This window comes from Nothobranchius furzeri, chromosome 16, assembly GCF_043380555.1.
Source record: "Nothobranchius furzeri strain GRZ-AD chromosome 16, NfurGRZ-RIMD1, whole genome shotgun sequence".
NCBI classification, from domain to species: Eukaryota; Metazoa; Chordata; class Actinopteri; order Cyprinodontiformes; family Nothobranchiidae; genus Nothobranchius; species Nothobranchius furzeri.
This window is the reverse complement of record NC_091756.1, coordinates 35,518,764-35,538,974: the sequence shown is the minus strand read 5'-3', so window position 1 is coordinate 35,538,974 and position 20,211 is coordinate 35,518,764. Positions and strand designations below refer to the sequence as shown.

The 20,211-nt window shown below is 41.1% G+C and overlaps 1 protein-coding gene and 2 non-coding genes across 3 annotated transcripts; all 3 read right to left on the bottom strand.

The window, feature by feature from the left end:
* Positions 1-3,289: 3,289 nt before the first annotated feature.
* Positions 3,290-20,006, bottom strand: smarcd2 (SWI/SNF related BAF chromatin remodeling complex subunit D2). Its single transcript, XM_015963179.3, has 13 exons — positions 19,465-20,006; positions 17,405-17,598; positions 16,415-16,457; positions 16,172-16,294; positions 8,156-8,275; positions 7,462-7,557; positions 7,158-7,259; positions 6,903-7,064; positions 5,953-6,050; positions 5,610-5,745; positions 5,406-5,528; positions 4,431-4,532; positions 3,290-4,346 (listed from the first exon to the last, which is right to left on the bottom strand). Exons 1-13 carry the CDS (start codon positions 19,603-19,605, stop codon positions 4,293-4,295), a joined length of 1,494 nt encoding a protein of 497 aa, XP_015818665.1. The 5' UTR covers positions 19,606-20,006; the 3' UTR covers positions 3,290-4,292.
* trnag-ucc (transfer RNA glycine (anticodon UCC)) lies at positions 9,479-9,550 on the bottom strand. Its single transcript has one exon. It is a non-coding gene; the product is annotated as a tRNA-Gly (tRNA).
* On the bottom strand, positions 14,807-14,878 carry trnag-ucc (transfer RNA glycine (anticodon UCC)). Its single transcript has one exon. It is a non-coding gene; the product is annotated as a tRNA-Gly (tRNA).
* Positions 20,007-20,211: the final 205 nt, after the last annotated feature.

The following is a 20,211-nucleotide window of genomic DNA, read 5'->3' as shown; positions in this document are numbered from 1 at the left end:
AATTCTTCCCATCTTAGTTTACGGTGACATCATTTATATAACTGCTTTCAAAAAACTTCTTCATAAACCCAATGTCATTTATTACTCAGCAATCCATTTCGTCACTGGTAACCTTTCACTATTCATCATTGTGATCTCTACTCACTCGTTAACTGGCCATCGCTCCATTCCCTCAGGTTGTTACATTGGTATCAGTTCATATACAAAACAATCATCGGTAGAACCCCGTCATATCTTCGCTCATTACTCATCACTTCCAACTACCAGCACATTTTACGTTCCAGTAACTTAATCTCTATGGGTACTCTCAAAGCTTGCACCTCTTTTGGCCACTTCCAATGACTGGAATGAGCTGCAAAAATCACTGAAGCTCACTATCCACATTCCATTATTTATCTTCAATAATTAATTGCAATCAATAGTTTCTGATGAACGTGCTTCTGAGTACTTAAAGATTGTTTTAAGTATGTTTTGATTGCTTGTACATATTGTAAATGAAAACAGTCCTTAGTCTTTACGTCTAAATGTTTTCTGTTTTTAATCTTATCTATCTTTTTAATCTTATCTGTTGTTCTTTGGTGTAAAGCTACTTATGTGTCTGTTGTTGCTGCCTCTTGGCTAGATCGTCGTTGTTAATCAGAATGAGTTCTCAATCGACTCATCTGGTTAAATAAAGGTTAAAAAAATACAAATATCCCAAGAATTACTGACAGGTGGAGCTGCAATACACACTAGAAACCCTCAGTTCCTCCAACCACCAGCAGCAGCAGCAGAGAAGGTGAAGTGGATCCAACGTGACAGACTGAGTGGGGTGCAAACCTGGCTGCAACCCTCTGGTTACGAGGCAGGCACCTCTGCCACCATCGCTACATGTTAGTTTGCAAGGCAATGATGGACAACATCGGCAATTATGAGGCCAACAATAATATAATGTATATAGTACAAGAAAAATAAGATAGAAAATCTAACATAAAACAACACTTAAATAACAAAAATATTGAGTTTCTTAGTCCTGAGGTGCAGCTTTACCTGCAAGACTATGGAACTAGGATTGGGACAATACATGTAACTTGTACCAAGCTTTGTAACCTGTAACATGTTTTGTAACTGTAACCTTAGTTTTGTAACACGTAACTTTCGTTTTGTAACACATAACATTTGACAAGTACATGTAACATGAAACTTTCATTTCGTGACTTGCAGAAAACAATTTCAAATCACAACTCTCAAAACACACATTTCAGTCTGCAGTTACAAAACTCAAGTCTACAAGTACAAAGCATTTAGTCCCAATTTGAGCTTCCTTCCCAAAGAAAAAATGACAGCCTTTGTCTGACCAGCCAATCATGAGTCTTGGATTCCTGGACAAAATGTTTTGTACTTGTAGACTTGAGTTTTGTAACTGTAGACTGAGATTTGTGTTTTGAGAGTTGTGATTTGAAACTTGTACATTGATGTTTTTTTGCAAGATATAAATAAAAGTTTCATGTTACAAAACATGAATTACAGGGTACAGTTACAAAACATGTCACAAGTTACAAAACTTGGTACAAGTTAAATGTAATATTGTTCCAATCCTAGATGCATACAAGACCCTGCTGATTGTGTTGACATTGACCCAAAAGAGAAGATTTGCTGCCTAAAACGAAATAAGACTCAAGCTAGTTAACTAGCTGATTAGCTCTGCTGCAGCAGGCTGATTATTTCACAATGCTAAATCTATTATCTTGACTTATGCTTATAAACATCATTCAAGTTCCTGCAGGGCTCTGCTGAATAGAATGAGTCAGGGTAAAGAATTTCAGTGCAAACTGAAACTCTGACATGACGAACATCAGTAACAAATATTGTAAAAAGAAAAATAACAAAACAGCTAAACAAACAAGAGGGTATAAACCCCGTTTAGACATGAGTGATACCAGCTTACACATACTGTACGCTGAGGGAAGTGAGGTCATTCTCAGACAGGTACAGGTACATCAGTCCTTTCTTCCTGCTGAAAGCTCCTCCCTCCTCCGCCTCCACTCTCTTGCAGCGCTGCAGGTGACACGCCAGGGAAGCTTTTGATCCAAGAGGTGCGTTTCCAGGGAGAGAAACTCGAGGAGCTTTGGTGTGGCCACGGTTCTCACATGATGAGTAGTGTGTTTCTGCCTGTGGACAGGAAGTGATGGAGACAGTGGACAGAAAAGACCAGTGGACAAACAGAGTCAATTTAGAGCCATGTGTCAGAGGAGTTAAGTGCAGGCTCATTCTGTTGTTGTGTCCTTGGGCAAGACAACTAACCCACATTGCCAGCTGGTGGTGGTCAGAGGGACCGGTGGCAGCCTTGCTTCTGTCAGTGAGCCCTAGGACAGCTGTGACTACATTGTAGCTCATCATCACCAGGGTGTGCATGGGCGAATGAGTGATTGTGTTGTAAAGCACCTTGGGGATGTTCTAGGACTAAAGGGTGTCCTGTTTAGCGTAAAACATTTTTTCATGTCACTTAACAACCTTCTTAGAATTATGGCTATAGATACATTTATATTGGTTCTCTTGCATTTTTCTAAAACCCTCCACCAATAACGCGGCTCGGACCAAAAGCTACTATTGGACCATCCAGTTGTCAGTCTCACTGAACTGCCACACTTCTCTGGGTCCTCCACTCATTACACACTCACGTATTTAGCCACTAGTGTGAGAGGTTCTCTGCGCAATAATATCAGAGGAGAAACTGGTTGCTACCATCTCAAATTAAGGACAAACTACCAGAGTCCCTAAATGAAAAACACCATTTAAAGTCACGGACAACAAAAGATGTTTGGAGCTAGAAAACAGCAACTGGTGTTTAGAGCTCACTCGTTTCCTCTGGCATCACTGGTTTCCGGTTCCGGTGAACCAGCGAAGATACCCGAGGGGAGGGGGTGGGTGTTCTGTGACCGTGTTTGCATTCAAAACCTAGCTTGTTTGCAGATTCGCTATAACAGCTTTAACTTTAAACAACGACACTGCCCCCTGCAGCCATTTTTAGGAAGTACACATTATAGAACAATTAAAAATACTATTTTTGATTTTCTGCCACACAAGCCAATACCACGTCTGAAGCATTAAACAAGAGTCACCAGACAAGCTGAGACACGGCTTCCTAAAGACAGTTGGTTGTATCAGTCCCGGGCTTTATTTGAGGAGCGTTGTTTGAGTAAAACCAGACATTCCTGTTGGAACTGCTGCCCTCGTGAAGCATCTGAGCGCAGCGACCAGCCTCAACATGCACAGCTCCCTGATCCAAGCACACACCTCAATAGCTCAGTGCAATATAACGTATATGTAATGTAGGTTTCTGTTTCAGATATAGAAAATAACCAACATTTGCAAGTATATTTATTGTGAAAAACACCTCAAATGTAAAAAAAGATTTTTAAAAAAGCTTTTGAATCAAAAACATGCAAAACACGGAAGCTGTACAAAAGTACTTGTACTACACACTTCTCAAATTCAATTAATCAACTTCACAAAACACATTTTGGCACAAATACACGGAATGTTTCATAAGACTGCTTGTAAAAAAGCTTTTTCCCCATACACACACCATTTTTTTATCTGACACCACAGCTGCATTCCTGTTTATAATCAATAGCAAACCTCTACAAAGGCTGTGAAAATTCATTTTTGTGGTCCTCAAACAAAAAAGTAAATAAAAAAAACATGTAAACCTTCAACATATAAACAAGAGCTGCTAAAGATCAGAGGAACAAAGAAGGCTGTATAAAAACAGCTTCTCATAAATCACCACAGGCATGACGTATTTCCTGATTTGATGTTTTTATGTATTAAAAATATGACCTGAAAGTGTTTTAAGGGTTTATCTTAAAACTTACATAAAATATAGATTCAAACACTCTTCAAGGACATTTCAATAGGCATGTAGTACAACTACATATATATGGGATAAACTGATTAAGGATATTTTTTAGACATCAGGCACTGTCAACATTTAAATGTTACAACTTTTAGAAAATCACACAAAACATCAGCGTGGGAAAGCAGAATCCTTTACAGGACCAGTGTTCAAACAGTTTTCAGCATTTTGTACCGCGAGTAAAAAAAAAAAAGAATAAAAAAGACAAAAAAGTAAAAATGATTTGAAAAGGCTCCAAATGAAAAACCATCCAAGGCAAACACGTTACAAAAGGACACATAAATCATCACTTTGGTCCCATTAGTAAATAAGTATGGCTTAAGCTGCGATCATGGCTGTCTCTATTCCAGTTAAACAAAAGCAAACGCAGGCAAACTCCTCTGGAATCTGGCCTTTAGGTCAGTCGGATCCCCAAAACTTGCTCCAGCTCCTGCCTTCTCTGCTGCACCTGAAACGGAGAAGGAGTACCTCTGGTTCAGATACAGATGACTAAAATGTGCTGTTCTGAGCTCTGGGATCTGTCTTCACTTACTTTGGAGTAAACGTATCTGCCCACTGCTTCTGGGACCCAGGGCGCCTCGTAGAACTCGGTCCTCCTCTCCTCCTCTGGGTTTCCGCTCACGTCTGTCATCAGCTGATTCAACAGAAATGCAACAGTGAACACAACAACACCAACAAGATGCCCCAAACATGCCTTTCATTTTCTTATCTACAACTGCATCTTGCTGAGATGTTGCTTAAGGCTCAGGAGGTTTGTAAAGCTACAGGAACACAGAACAAAGCTGTGGCTTCTGAACGAACCATGAACCATGTCAGGTGAGGGAGGACAGCTTTGACTTCTTAAACAAATTTAAAAAAAACAAGGTGGGGTGAAATCTGTGTTGACAGGAACCCAGACATGTAGATCCTTCTGATCTGATCATTTCTAACTGCTGGCTGGAACATTTATCTTTAGACGTGTTTCGGCTCGCTTTAGGAGATCAACCCTCCACCACCTGCAGCAGAATGCTTCCTGATTAGCTCTCTGAGCACATGCCGGCAACAAGGTGCATCCGTTTACTGGCTAAATATGTTAGAATGAGTTCTGTGCTATTGTGTCACATTATATAATGTAAACAAACGTAAGAATGCTGTAATCCCCATAATGAATATCACCTTAAGCAACATTTAATGATGAGTAAACACTGCAGATTCCAGTGGGACAGATTTGAACTCTTATGGCGAAGGAGTAAAAAAACAAACCCAATAAAACCTGACTTCCAGGTTAAGGAGAATGTTCAGAAAACTAAAATATTTTTGCCGTCTAAGCCGTAAAGGAAATCTAAACGAGTCAAGATCTAAACACTTGATTTAATCAGATAAAAAAAAACATAGGAACTTCATTTTACCCTGTCTCTGCTATTTAACTCAACTTCATTTCATTTTATTTAGTTTGTCCTGAAATGAGGGACTAAAATAAGACAAAAGAGTCACGATAACATGGTAGTTGCAGCAGACATTTCTTTACCTTCAGATCTCTGCTCTGAGACTTCAGCCAGTCTTTGATGAACTCTTGTGGATTATTGCTGAAGCTCAGCATGAAGTCTCTCTCAGTCTTGAGCTGGTTGATGTACTCAATTGTTTCATGAATCTGAACATAAACAACAAAGGAAGACGTTTCAGGTTTCTACAGGCTCGTTTCATTTTAGTATGAATCCAGATTAGACCCGACCTTCATCTCAAGAGTAGCGATTTCCTGTTGGTTGGTGGTGGAGGACAGAAAACTGTTCATCTGAGCTTTCAGAGGGTCGTCCACCTCCACGTCAATATCATAGCAGGCTGTTTTCTTCTGGTCTGTGGGATCCACGCTGCTCAGGGAACAAAGGAGTTGGTGGTGACTACAGGACGGGTTTATACCTTATCTCAGCTCAGAACCAAATAGAAAGTGTTTCTAAGGTTCTACGTACATCTGTGTTTATTAACTGTAGGAGCAGCTATGAACCTTATTCACCAAGTGTGGTGACACTGTGTGTCTGAAAGCAGAGATTGTCTGAAGCTGTAAGATGAGACCCTACCTGATGATGTGGTTGATAATAATAGGGTCAGGATGCTGCAGCAGGCCCGCCAGCTTCATGGGGATCTCACTGAACCTCATGCGTGGACAGCTGAAGATCTGAACACAATTTTATTAAACCGCATTAGCACTTAAGACAGGTGATGTTAAAAAACACTGATAACTAATCCATCAGAGTTCATATCCAGCCCTCTAAAGCTAAGACCAGGACTACATGAGTCCTGTTTCCATTTTAGGAGTTTAGGGGACGGGGAGAGCAGCTGTGTGAAGTAAAAAGTGCCGTTCAATGACCAGAAGAAGCTGTTTTTGACAAAGCAGTGTGGATAATGGCGTTGTGGGGGATTTCCACTGCATTATATGCGTTGAACCTTCAGAAACTGCAATTTCAAAGCAGCATTAATGCTGTTTGCTTTCTTTCACTTCCACTCATCTTCACCAACAACTCTTCCCATTTTTGAAAAGGCCAGTTATTTGGCGAATACAACCAATCAGCGTGAGTTAAAAACAAGCCCGCTCAGCGGCTCTACCAGCCGAGTACCTACCCCAGCTCAGGTATCTGAAATGGCCCAGAAAATGGTCCTATCTGGCCAGCCTGGTGAAATGGAGACACGCGCATGACACAAAGGTCTGGTCAAACTACTTGGAAGTTCCAATAATGTAAACGTGTCTACTGTAATGGTTAGATGGGACTGGAGGGCATATGCCAGTGGATCAGAACTGGTTTAGTGGGACAAAGTGAGGTCATAATGTAGCTGATCAGTTATTAGTTGGATGGTGTCAACTATTTATTTCAAGATTTGATTTATTGGTGTTTTAACATCAATTTGTTGTAAAACTTAAACTGTGCTCATTGATACATTTAAGATATTTACATTGGATAGAAAACAAAACAAGCAAAACTTCATTTCTATGATGCCAGCATGTCTCATTCCCTTCCCAGTGGGAGCTTACCTGTCTGAAATAGCGGTTACAGTTGATGTACTCCTTCTCATGACTGTCCTGCAGCTTGTTGTTCTTGATATAGAGCCAGAGAGCTTGCATGATGCTGGCCCGAGTCTGCGTATGCACGCCCAGGAGACGGGCCAATCGTGGGTCCAGTTTGTACTGAGGGGGCTGACAAAAGGTTTAAAGTTGGAACAAGGTTAGCTTAGTGAAATCGTCAAATAATGCAGATGGTTTAGAACAGTGTTATTAGCAGGGAGGTACCTGGTGGTCCAGCATGAGCAGAAGAGTGCATTTGACGTTCACGTCTCCGGGTCTTTTGACCTGGAAACCGTCTGTCTCCTGAGTGGTGGGCATTCTATGCCACTGGAGAAGAAACCAATAAAAACACACCTTTAAATGCCATCTTCATGTCAAGTTTTAAATTAAAACCATCTTGTGCCGAGAAACGATGGAAGTTTTAGTCATTTTGGTCAAGTCCTGAAAATAGAACTGTGTGTGAGCTCACACAGCATCCTAACCCTAACCAACAGTGTTCGGGGCTGTTTCACGCCTCCTCCTGTCATACCTCTACTAAGTGGTTGTCAGGTCCATAAAGCTCCTTATCCAGCTCAATCACAAGACTTTTGAAGAAAGAGGAGAACTTTCTTTTCTGCTTTCCAGGCTGAAAACACAGAAAACACGAAAATACAACAGACAGAGAAACACATAACCATGAGTGTTCCCTTGCTGTGCAGAGTTCGTCTGGGGCTGCATTGTTTAGCTCTGACCACATCAGGGGTGAGGAACCAAACTGTTGAGTAGAAAAAGCTGTTGCACCCCCCACCCCCCCGCGGCCCTGTCAAAGTCTGTTTGCTCAATGCGACCTCCTTCACTCCTTCCCCTTTTCTTTTTGCCTCTGCTCCATGTGGAGCTCCTACACATGCTCAAACCCAACGAGCAGGAGGGAAAAAATTAGCAGGAAAAAAAGAAGAAGAAAACATCCATCTTCCGTGGCCCCAGATGACACAATGAGCTGAGCTGGAATTGATGGAGGGAGGGGAGGAATATCAGCTCATGGTATGCAACGGCCAGTGGTTTCAATTCTCTATTTCAACATGAGCTTGTGTGTGTGTGTTGCAAACACACATCTGGCTGTGTGGTCTGAGCCAAGGACACAGGCCAACTGAAGTTTACAGAAAAACAACAGGCTGAAACATTTGGGGCCAGAAGACATTGAGACGATTGTGAGACAAAGCAAGAACATTCAGACGCCCTCTTACCTCCTCCAGGAGTTTGCCTTCCACTCTCAGCTCCCACGAGGACACTTTCTCTGCCTCCTCGCCGTCAGGTTTGCTGGGAGTGAAAGTGTTGGAAATGTAGATCCTAAGCTTTCGCTTTTGCTGAGTCATGCAAAAAATAAAAAAAAATAAATAAAATAAAAACATTTCATTTAGAACAAAACATTTCAGTCAAATTGTTGTTCACCTGAGAAGATATAATCATTTGCAGTCACAGGCTACCTAATATTTTAAACACTTTGCCCAAATTAAAGTTTTTTTGCAGTCATGAATGTTTCTGCTGTAGTTTTTTTTTTCACATGAAAAGAGAAAGTTGGTGCAGATTCTTTCATTCCTAAGTCAAGAAAAACTTGTTGAACTTCTTTATCAGTGCTGACAGAGGCCATCCAGTCACCTTCACTGCATCTGACCCAATCTGAGCAGATTATTTTATGTCACACGTTTATCAGGCTGCTTCTGCCTCCTGTCGCATCATCCGCTAACAGCCGCAGCTAAGAACAACCATTGTATCACACTGACTCCACGTGTTTAACTCTGAATCATGAAAGTTTCTCAATTCTCTCAGATTTCCTGAAGTTCATCTCAGTTTCATTTTTCCAAAGTGAATTGTAGCTAATTTCCAAATTAACTTTTTTCTAGTAGAAGCAGAATAAGTCTTTATTCGTCCCTCTGCAGGGAAACCTTTAAAAAGAATCTGCATTGGCAGGGAATCAAACCCAGGTCAACTGCTTGGAAGGCAGCTATGATAACCACTATACCACCAACACCTAATGTTTGCACATTCCAGATGTTTCAATTCACTGTGAAAAGTCAACCCTGCTCAGTTATTTTTTCTTCAAGAGGTGGATCTGACAGCAGTTGCTGAGCTCACTGGCATGTCCTTTCTTTTTAGAACAGATTCAATAGTTGATCTGTCCACCCTTCATCCTTGTGCCTGTGCTGGTTTTGTCTTCATAAACCGGGGTGTCTCTCCTGACATATCCACCTTATTCCTGGGCTCCCTCATGTAGAAACGATGATGTGTGCAACATCTGGTGAGATACCAGAAGCAGCTCATAGCCACTGGATTGCGTGGTGAGGTTTTGAATCTTTTAGCAGTTTATCTGGACATTCCAAGGGAATCTTAATCACCATTTCCCCACGAAAATGTACTCCCACAGTTTGGGAACATGTTGAAAGTTCCATTTGTGGCTACAAGAGCTACAAGTTTGTAACATCCACTCCACTTCGCTGCACAGTGGTCCCTTGTTAATCAAAGGAGTTACGTTCTAAAAATAACCTGCAGAAAAATGTTTAAAAGAAACCTGCGTTGGCCGGGAATCGAACCCGGGTCAACTGCTTGGAAGGCAGCTATGCTAACCACTATACCACCAACGCCTGATGTCAGCCTATTCCAGATGTTTCTCTTTGCTGTGAAAAGTCAACCCTGCTCAGTTTCTTTCAGGTTGCTGTAAAGTATCTCTTGGTAATCACTGGAGTGACATTCTAAAAATAACCAGCAATTGGGGAAATCTGCAAAATAGTTAGCTTCATTTTTTACAATGATTATAGATGTTTGTAACGTACGCAGCTACTATTGGGGTCCCACACACAAAAACACACCAGAATGTCTGTTTCTCAACAGTTTTATTTCTAGCACGCATGCATGTTTTACACTAACGGCAGCGTTTCAGGCTCTCGTTGTAGAGATTTGCGTCTCTTCCTCCTGCATATAAAGCTGCAGGAACGCTGATTACTAATGTGCTCCAGTCATGGCACAGCGCGCTCCCGCTGACACAGCCACTATCCTCTCCACCGCAGACGTGCTCGTCCCAGCACAACTCTGCAATGTTTTAAGGCAGTAAAACCCCTCACTACACACTTTGTACACTTCAGACAGGCATTAACATTTTCACACCTTTCTCTCTTGTTTAAATACTGTCAAAGTTCAAACCTTGGTACCTTTGGATGCAGAACACAATTCCTTGTTAAAAAAATACATGCAAAATTGCACAAAACAAAATTTGCAAAATTGCGAGACTGCAGATCGTGAACCACGTTATAGCGAGGGACCACTGTACATCAATGGAGGACCCGGTCTTGTATTTCACCTGATGTAGAAAACTAAAACCCAGGCTTAATGATGAGGGATTTAAGGCTTTGACTTGACTTTATGTCTGCTTTTAAGTAAATAAGATTGTGTCCCACTTATTTCAACAAAACATGACCAAGTATATTACGATGAAGCGACTGATAAGCCTCGGAGCTTTAAAGATTGTTCTTTGCCTCACCATTGGATGAGACAGAGTTAATAAAGTGGCTAAAAATGCTACTGTGCGTTAGCTTTGACCAGATTTCCATACCATCCTACATCCCTCTGTTGCAGTAGTCAGGGGGTTGTAACGACATCCCATTTGAGCTATGACAGCTGGTGTTCCCATATAATGTAGGTCTCTAAAAATCTCCTAAAATGTGAACTACCAGGAACAGATGGCATCATCCATCTATGATTCCTAATAAACACCAGACTGGAGGTCAGTTGCAAATTTTACGCAAGGGCTCATGAGGGGTAAGGCAGATATCGATAAAAGTGTTCTTTTCCTGCAGCACAAACAACCTCATAAAGGATGCTAACCTATCATATGGTTCATCACCCTAGACCAGTGGTTCCCAAACTTATTTAGCCGCGCACCCCCTTCTATGTCCCGACCATGTCGATGCACCCCCCCCCCCCACACACACACACACACATATCGGGGCATGGCTCTCTCTCTCTCTCTCTCTCTCTCTCTCTCTCTCTCTCTCTCTCTCTCTCTCTCTCTCTATATATATATATATATATATATATATATATATATATATATATATATATATATATATATCAGATGTCAAGCTAAACAGACAGGGTTAAAAAAATTCCCCATCACTTTCATTTTTTAAATAGTAAATACTAAACATTCGATACCATTACAATTTCCTTTGATTTCATTTTAAATAAATATTTAGAGTGCCCAGGTAGCACATAAATAATGCAATTTAACGGTTTTCTTAAAGTAGGAACGTTTAACCTGTGCGGCCAGAGCGCTCTCCTTCCTTCTGCTCTGCGTAAACCTGAGCTGATCACCTACTTGTGCGTAATCAAATGTCAATAGGGGACAAGATATAGCCATGATGTTCACTTTTACCTCAGACCGACTTATTGCTGTTTTATGGTGTGGCTGAATCTGCGATCCGCTGCCATGCGGACTGGAATAGCAAATGCTGCAGTAACAGGACTTGTGGTCAGGTTCATGAGGAGTCACTGGCTGTAGCGGACCCGACTCATCCCAGAAGCTAATATCTTAATTGACCTTGAATGAAAAATAACCTCTTAAAAGTTTTTATCGTGGTGGAGGCAGCGTTCATTTCTGCCTTCAGTCTGACGGCGCGCCAGAGTTAAAGCAGCGTGCGTGCTTATTGAATCTGTGTGTGTGCGCGCGTCTCGTTATTGGCGCTATTTAAACTTCTGCCCAGCCCAGATGTGCTCACATGTGCACCCGTGAGCCGTGGTTCCGCTGGAACACGTCTGACCTCTGACAGACGCACTCTGAACTTCAGATCTTCAGCGCGCTGTCAATAGCCTGAATGGGAATCATTTCTTGTTATTTTGTTACATCCACAATGTTCTGTGTGTGAGGTTTACAATGTCAGAACACCTGCATGAGACAGGTGTTAATTACAATCTGCCAGAATGACTCGCCACCTTCAGATTCGTCCAACACCGTTAAAAATGATCAAATACGGAACATATCGGCGTGCGCAGGCCAGAGTGCTGAAGCTCGGCGCATTGTTATTATGAAGCTAGGGCACATGTGGAGGACACGCGCGCGCGACGGAACATATCGGCGTGCGCAGGCCAGAGTGCTGAAGCTCGGCGCATTGTTATTATGAAGCTAGGGCACATGTGGAGGACGCGCGCGCGCAAAAATATACTTGTTTTCAATTACATTTATTGGGCCCACTTACTTTTTCTTTGGCCCACCCACAAATGAGTTTCTACAATAATAGTGACACATGACAGACTTCTCTGAGCTCCGCAGCCATTACACTTTTCACCTCGCGCACCCCCTAGTGGCAGCTCGCGCACCCCCAGGGGTGCGCGCACCACACTTTGGGAATCCCTGCCCTAGACATTAAATGACACAAAAACCAAAACAACACGTTTGCTACTCAACTCAAATATATTCAACAATGGAACTTCACATTTTACACGTTCAAACAGTTTACAGTAAATTAGCTAAAAGTAAAGCTACAATGGCAAATTTGTAAAACTAAATTAGCTTAAAATTCTTCTTTTCATGCCTCAACAGTGCTCTAACAACTATAAAAATATTTTAAAGATAAAAAAAAAACAGAAAAATTTCATGAAGTGGTTTTCTCGCATTTGTCTAAAAATCTTTGCAAATAATGTGTTTCAGACCAAAAGCAACCACTGGACCATTCGGTTGTTGGTCCGGTGCAAACCGTGTGTCCTCCATTCATTACACAATCATGTAGTTAGCAACAGAACACCACTGATGTGAGAGTTTTGCTGCTCAATAATATCAGAGAAGGAGAAAAAGTCGGCTGCTACCACTTCAACTTTAGGACAAACTACCAGAGTCCCAAAAAGAAAAACACCATTTGAAGTCAAGGACAACAAAAGACGTTTGGACCTAAAAAACAGTAACTGGTGTTTAGCGCTCTCTAGTTTTCTCTGTAATAACAGGATTCCGGTTCCAGCAAACGCATCTCGGGTAAAATACTGGAGGGGAAGGGTGAGTGTTCCGTGAACATGTTAGCGTTCAAAACCTAGATTGTTCTGCAAAATTGCTAAAGCAGCTTTAAGTATGCTCTTGGTTCAGTTCGAATCAAAAATAAAAACGTAAACCTAAGTCATTACTCAACACGAATTGTCCTCTGTGGCACACAAAGTTCATAACTTAAAGCTTCTTTCCGGAGTATTTCTCTTATCTGATGGCACCATCTAGTGGCTGACAAGCATATCACACAAAAAGTCTATTCCTCTGTTTGTTTAAGATCGCGACTTCACGTTTGTTTATAAATGTGCTTCTTAGCGGACAGAGCTAAAACACGCTGTTTTACGAGTAATATCCTCATGTCATGTTGTGTTTTATATAATTATATTTTAGACTTACTTGTCTGTGAAAATTTAATCAACTCTGCATCAACCGAGGTATTCTTTAAATTTGAAGCAAATAAGCGGTAGTCTCACGCTATTGGTAAGCTCTGGTCACCGCTCAGTTCCCTATTGAATGGAGCTCTGCGGGGCAGGTGACGTGCTTAGCAAAATAAATAAATAAATAAAGGACGTATTGCTTACATTTTCTCACAGTACATGATGAGATAATCACTTTTACAGATTTCTGAAAAATCATACATCATTTCTGAAAGGGGAAAACTCCGAATGCAGCTTTAACAGGACTGTGCTGTATTTGCTTTTCCGAACAGTTAACACAGTAAAGTATCTCTCTTCTTTTTTGCAGTCATGAATGTTTCTGCTGTTAGTTTTTGCATTTGTTGAGTCATGCAAGAAACGAACAAAAATATTTCAATCAAATCGTTGTTCACCAGAAAAGTAATACCAATAGATAATGTTCCTGTTTTGCTCTAAATCCTTTACAGTCACAGGTGGATTTAAACCCTTTGCCCAAATTAAAGTTTTTTTGCAGTCATGAATGTTTCTGCTGTTAGTTTTTTTTTTTCACATGAAAAGAGAAAGTTGGTGCAGATTCTTTCATTCCTAAGTCAAGAAAAACTTTTGAACTTCTTTATCAGTGCTGATAGAGGCCATCCAGTCACCTTCACTGCATCTGACCCAATCTGAGCAGATTATTTTATGTCACACGTTTATCAGGCTGCTTCTGCCTCCTATCGCATCATCCGCTAACAGCCGCAGCTAAGAACAACCGTGGTAACACACTGTTTAACACTGAACTGTGATAGTTTCTAGACTTTCTGAAGTTCATCTCAGTTTCATTTTTCCAAAGTGAATCGTAGCAAATTTCCAAATGAACTTTTTTCTTGTAGAACAGAATAAGTCTTTATTTGTCCCTCTGTAGGGAAACATTTAAAAGAATTGTGCATTGGCCAGGAATCAAACCCAGGTCAACTGCTTGGAAGGCAGCTATGCTAACCACTATACCACCAATGCCTGATGTTGGCACATTCCAGATGTTTTAGTTTGCTGTGAAAAGTCAACGCTGCTCAGTTTTTTTTTCTTTAAGAGGTGGATCTGACAGCAGTTGCTGAGCTCACTGGCATGTCCTTTCTTCTTAGCTTCCTCATGTAGAAACGATGATGTGTGCAACATCTGGTGAGATACCAGAAGCAGCTCATAGCCACTGGATTGCATGGTGAGGTTTTGTTTCTTTTAGCAGTTTATCTGGACATTCCAAGGGAATTTTAATCACCATTTCCCCACGAAAATGTACTCCCACAGCTTGAGAACATGTTGCTCTGTATGCAGTTGCACCAACAACCAGAGAAAGTTCCATTTGAGGCTACAAGAGCGATGTTTGTAACATCCACTCCACTTCGCTGTACAGTGGTCCCTTCTTAATCAAAGGAGTTACGTTGTAAATATAACCTGCAGAAAAACCTTTAAAAGAAACTTGCGTTGGCCGGGAATCGAACCCGGGTCAACTGCTTGGAAGGCAGCTATGCTAACCACTATACCACCAACGCCTGATGTCAGCCTATACCAGATGTTTCTCTTTGCTGTGAAAAGTCAACCCTGCTCAGTTTTTTTTTTCTTTAAGAGGTGGATCTGATAGCAGTTACTGGGCTCACTGGCATGTCCTTTTTTCTCAGAATAGATTCAATAGTTGATCTGTCCACCTTCATCTTTGTACCATCCAACTGATGGATAAGTTTTTACTTTTACACCCTAAGAACGTGTTCTTTTTAACTTAAGAGTTTCTTTGTCTACATTAGGGTTCAGAGCCACTATTTCCAGATGCAAATAATTAAAATCTTTGTCAATAGCAAGTCTGATCTGGAATCAGCCATGTTTAATTTGAAAAGGATGTTCTACAAACTAAAACATCAGATGAACACCCTTAGATTAAACAACTCAGACATTTTTTTTATTTTTGCTACATCTTTAAATTAACTGAATGAATATCAGAAATTGCAAAAAGAGTGCACTCCAAACAACTTGGAGAACACGATTTGGTGATTTTAAAACAAAAATTAGCCTTAATATACATGAAATGGTTGTTTAAATCATTTAAAGACTGAGACACCCCCAAATCAACTTTTTTCTGATAAACTGTATAAATTAGTGTCAAATAGGGCTGTAGTAATTGTTTTAGCATTTCAGTGCAACTTGTATTAAATATAAAATTTCTGCCTAAAACCGTCAGCATTGCGCCCTCTTCAGGTTAAAATTGTGCTCCACTGTGAATTTGAATCAGCCTTTGCTATTGGCTAAAACAGTACAGTGTGAAGTCACTTCCACTGCAGCTGAGGAGTAAAGAAGCAGTCGAGTCTGTGCCCCACACGAGCCGATCCAAAACCACATGGCCCAGAGCCACTTGCCTCTTAAAAAGACCATCCAAAAAAAAAACATCCTCCTCTCTTTCTTCTGGTGAAGGAGGTGGCAGCTTGTGTGTGTGTGTGTGTGTGTGTGTGTGTGTGTGTGTATGTATATGTATGTGTGAATGTGTGTGCACGCATGCGTGCGCTTCTAAATGGCTCGTTTCCCCGACAGAGAAACTCCGATTGCGTGTGGGGGTGATTGGTGGACGGGGTGCTGTCAGTCACTGACTGAGCGCCGCTCTCCTGGTCCACCAGGCAGCACCTCCTTTAGGCACATTTTCAAACAGGAAGTGTGGGTTGATTAAGTCCGGGAGTGACTTATGCGTTAACGTTTGTCATTATTTGATTAAACTGTTTTCTTTCATTAGTTTTTGGGGTTTCTAAAAAATTTTTTGGAAATTTTATTTTTCCTTTGAAGAACACAACACAAGGAGATACCATGATGGGCTTTTTGATGGCTTCCTGAATCTCCATGCGCTTCCGGGCAATGGTCTGATCCAGCTTCCTCTCAAAGGCCAGGAGGTCCATGTAGGCTTGGGACTCTGGGACCAGGTCTCGGATCTGAAGAAAAGGAAAACTAAAAGTTGAGATTAGGTGGACTCTAATATCTGAAATGGATTGTTTGAAATGTAAATGAGATTTTTAATCTCACAGCTCTTTCCTTAACTACATTTACCTTACCCTCTGTGGCAGAACTTTGTCAGCCATCTTGCGTCTTTTGGCTCTAAACCACAGGAAATAGAACTATAGTTAAGTTTTGACAAACACTCACCCACAACAAACTAAATCCTCAAAAAATTAAAAAAAGAGAAAATTTGGTTCCATCATTCCTTCCATAACCGATTTCTCAAGGACGAGCACAAATACATGATAGAAGATTGACTAAAAGGTCATTTTTGATTATCAGAGAATTGTGGACTACTTTACAGTGTGATAAGACAATCTCAGATAAGATCAGCTCCTCACTAAATCTCCCTGAGGTTTCCACTTATCACTGCCACTAAGCTCACAAGGGTGCCTTTGTTTCTTTAATTAAATAACTCAGTTTAAATTCTTTATGGCGTCATTCCCAACAGCTTTAATCAAACATTTGGATGAAGCTTTGAGCAAAGTGGCTCAATTATCCTCACTTGTTACAAAATAAGCCTCAGAGCACAACAGACCCATTGTGGATGAGACTATAAAGGCTGCGTCACATTGTGGTTTTGGTGTGTTCAAAGGCAGTTTGAAGTCTAAAATAGTCACTTGTGTTGGTAGCTTAGAAAGCAAAGGACGGTCATGAGATTCTGGTATCCTTATGTCCACAGACGCTCAGCTGTACTTTGCTCAGTTCTCCCTTCTGCAGTACTTCAGAGTCAACCCATGAGTTTGATTAGTCCATTATTGCATCTGTCCTAATCTGGAAATGTTCATTGGTTTTGAAAATCAGGCCCATCTGACATTTCTGCAGCAGCAACTTGATTTCCATGAAAGCCTGAAGGTGAAATTTAAATAAACATGACATTTCATCGTGACACGTTTAAAGCTAAAGTGTGCAAAAACAGTTAAAACTAACAACCAACTATTATTGTGGACTTTTGCTCTTTTCTGTATCATGAAATAAACTGAGTATTTTTTTCACTTATGTTTATCTGAGTAATTTAGGGTCACAAAACTGGCCCAACAGTTTACCCTCTCCTCAGGCCTCCCATCGTCTCCTGCTGCTGCTGCTGCTGGTGAAGAAAACGCTTCCTGGAGGCATCCATGCTTGGAGATCCCATGCCTGGTCGCATTGGAATGTTACCACCGCCATAGGAAGGACCAGGAAGCTGACCCCCCATTGACCCCATGGGGCCTGCTACTCTGCCAAGTGGCATCCCAGGGCGCTGGAGTAGGAGGAGGAAGATTGAAGCTGTGTTTTTTTTTTAATTGCAATTATTTCCACTAGAATATAAAAAAAGTATTTTAAACTATAAATTAGATAATTAAACAACTGGGCATTTCCATTACCGGAACTTCAGGGTAGACGTGTCTCTACTTGACCGGGCCGCCCAAATGGCCATTTTCAGGAACCTTCTGAGTACCTGATCAAGGGTAGGGACTTGGAGTGGCCTGGTAAATGGCCCAGTGCAGTAGATGAGTGGGAATGCTGCTGATTGTTTGTAACTCAGTCGGAAATCAGGGTGGGGGCGCTGGAATTTCAGCCATGATGCCTGAGCCTGGAAGTGATGTTTTGTTCACTGCTTTTGGTGCGGTCTGCATGTTTTGCACCAATCAATGATGTAACTCACAACACAGCGGTCGCAATGTGCTGACGTTTTAGCAAATTCCTTACCAACCAACCAAGAACCAAACTGTAAATGGAGACACAACAGCTAAGAGGACCGCCCCTTCAGCTCTCCCGGTCAGTTTCCCCCTCGCTGCATTTACCCTGAAGTTCTGGTAAAGGAAACACACCTATTCTTGTAGTAGCATGAGGCATGGGTAAACAATCTTCCAAAAATGTTTATGCTTAAAATGACTACTATTACTTTCCTTTCACCTCAGATGCATAAGCACCCCTTGTTAAACATGGATTCTTGTTCAAAGCTACATTTTAGTTAGTGGTTTGTTTACTTTTTATGCATTTTACAAAAAAAACATTTTAACACAAACAGAAAAAGCTGTTTACATGGTGTTATTTAAATTAATGAGTAGGAAATGCTATCAGTTTCACTTATAACTATAAATTACTTTAGTGAACAATCAGCAAACATCTCAGGTTATGTAGTTCCAAAAACTAACTGCATTTTGACACAGGAACATAATTGAGTTTGTGCAACCAACTGCATTAAAACAAATCACAAATAAGCATCATCGGTGCATCTCTATTATTACCATTACTTAAACGATCCAAAAAAAGACATTAGGACTGTCGACAATAAAAGCAGCTTAACCCATGTTGAGACTGCTCACATGGTTATTACATTCGCACATAGCCGTGCAAATAAAGTTTTTAAAGGCCACACCCGTCACTTAAGAGGCCTTGTGCTCATCAGTGGGGCCCTGCAAAAACTGCTTACAAAAGGCTGAAAAAACATAGAATTAAAGATTATAGATGTGCAAGAGCCAGGGGAAATCCTATCACAATAATATTTTTGTTATATTTGTCGATGTATATCAGGATGCAAAATAAATCACTGCAGGTTTTAGGCGTTTTAGTGGATTTTTATGCTCCACTATTTTATTTTTCCACAAACTTTATACTGTTTGGTTTGAATTCTTGTGTAGCAGAAACGCAACGATCTCTGAATGTGTTGCTGCCTGTCAGCTACACCACACAACGCTGCAGATGGAGGCAACGCTGCAATAATATATGCATGCAGGCTTGCCCATGGGCAGATGGTGGTAATGATAAACTTTTTCTCTAACTGACAAGAGGCCAAAGGCAACCACGTGACATCGATCATTTTTAACTGAATGTAACTTTTTTTTAACCGTATTTGAATAGTATATTTTAAAGGATCTCAGTGATGGGGAGACGCATTTCTAAAAAAGTATTTGTTAAAATGATGCCAGGAAGTAACTAGAGACTTCTCAAAGGCGGAAGCACCACCCACATTCTTATGGGTTATAAATTGATTTCTATTAATATGTAGAGATTGTTTTAGTCATTACAAGCTGTCAGAATGACCAGCTTTATTAACGATAATTATTAGTTTTATATTTTCCACATCATGAAATGTGTTTACACAATTAAAAAGAAACCAAACCTGAGTATACTGGGGGTTGTTCATGCTCCGGCTGTAACCCACCGGGGGCTGCGGCATCCTCATCCCCGCTACATGGCCAACATTCATGGGGTTCACATTCGGATTCATCTGGGGAGCTGGGAAGCCCCCTCTTGATGCCATCTTCTAACTCCACAAGTTGTTTGTTTTAAAAGTGACAGAAACTTCAAACGAAACAAGGTACGATAGGAAGCTGGTGAGTGGACGTCACTCGCGCAGGAAGTCAGAAGAAGCGGTCGTTACCGACCACTAGTGCTGCGGAGGTGATGTCCGGGTTTGACAGCAACGCACACTGTCAACAAAAAGCTAGCTAATGTTAGCTAGAGCGACTGAAGTTCCGGGATCTCCTCCTACCTTATTTTTGCTCCTTCTGTAGACACGGAGCGGTGGACGCTTGTCATATCTCACCCATCTTTATACGAATAAACTGCACCAACAGACTCCACTGTTTCACCGGGAGGCTACCGTGAAAGCTGACAGCGCCTGACTTACCACAAACTACAGTCCTGAAGCGACTTAAAGTACCCTGAACTGCCCACACGCGACACCAACATGCTGCCTTCAGGACAATCGGAAATATCAGTTCATGGGTTTGGCGCTCAATCAACTTCAAAACATATTTTTCAGAAAACACAAAGAAAAATATTTTACCGGTTAATATTCTCTCATTAAAATGAATGCATTTTATTTTTGAGATGTGACCTTTATAAGACATTGCCTTAGTGCACG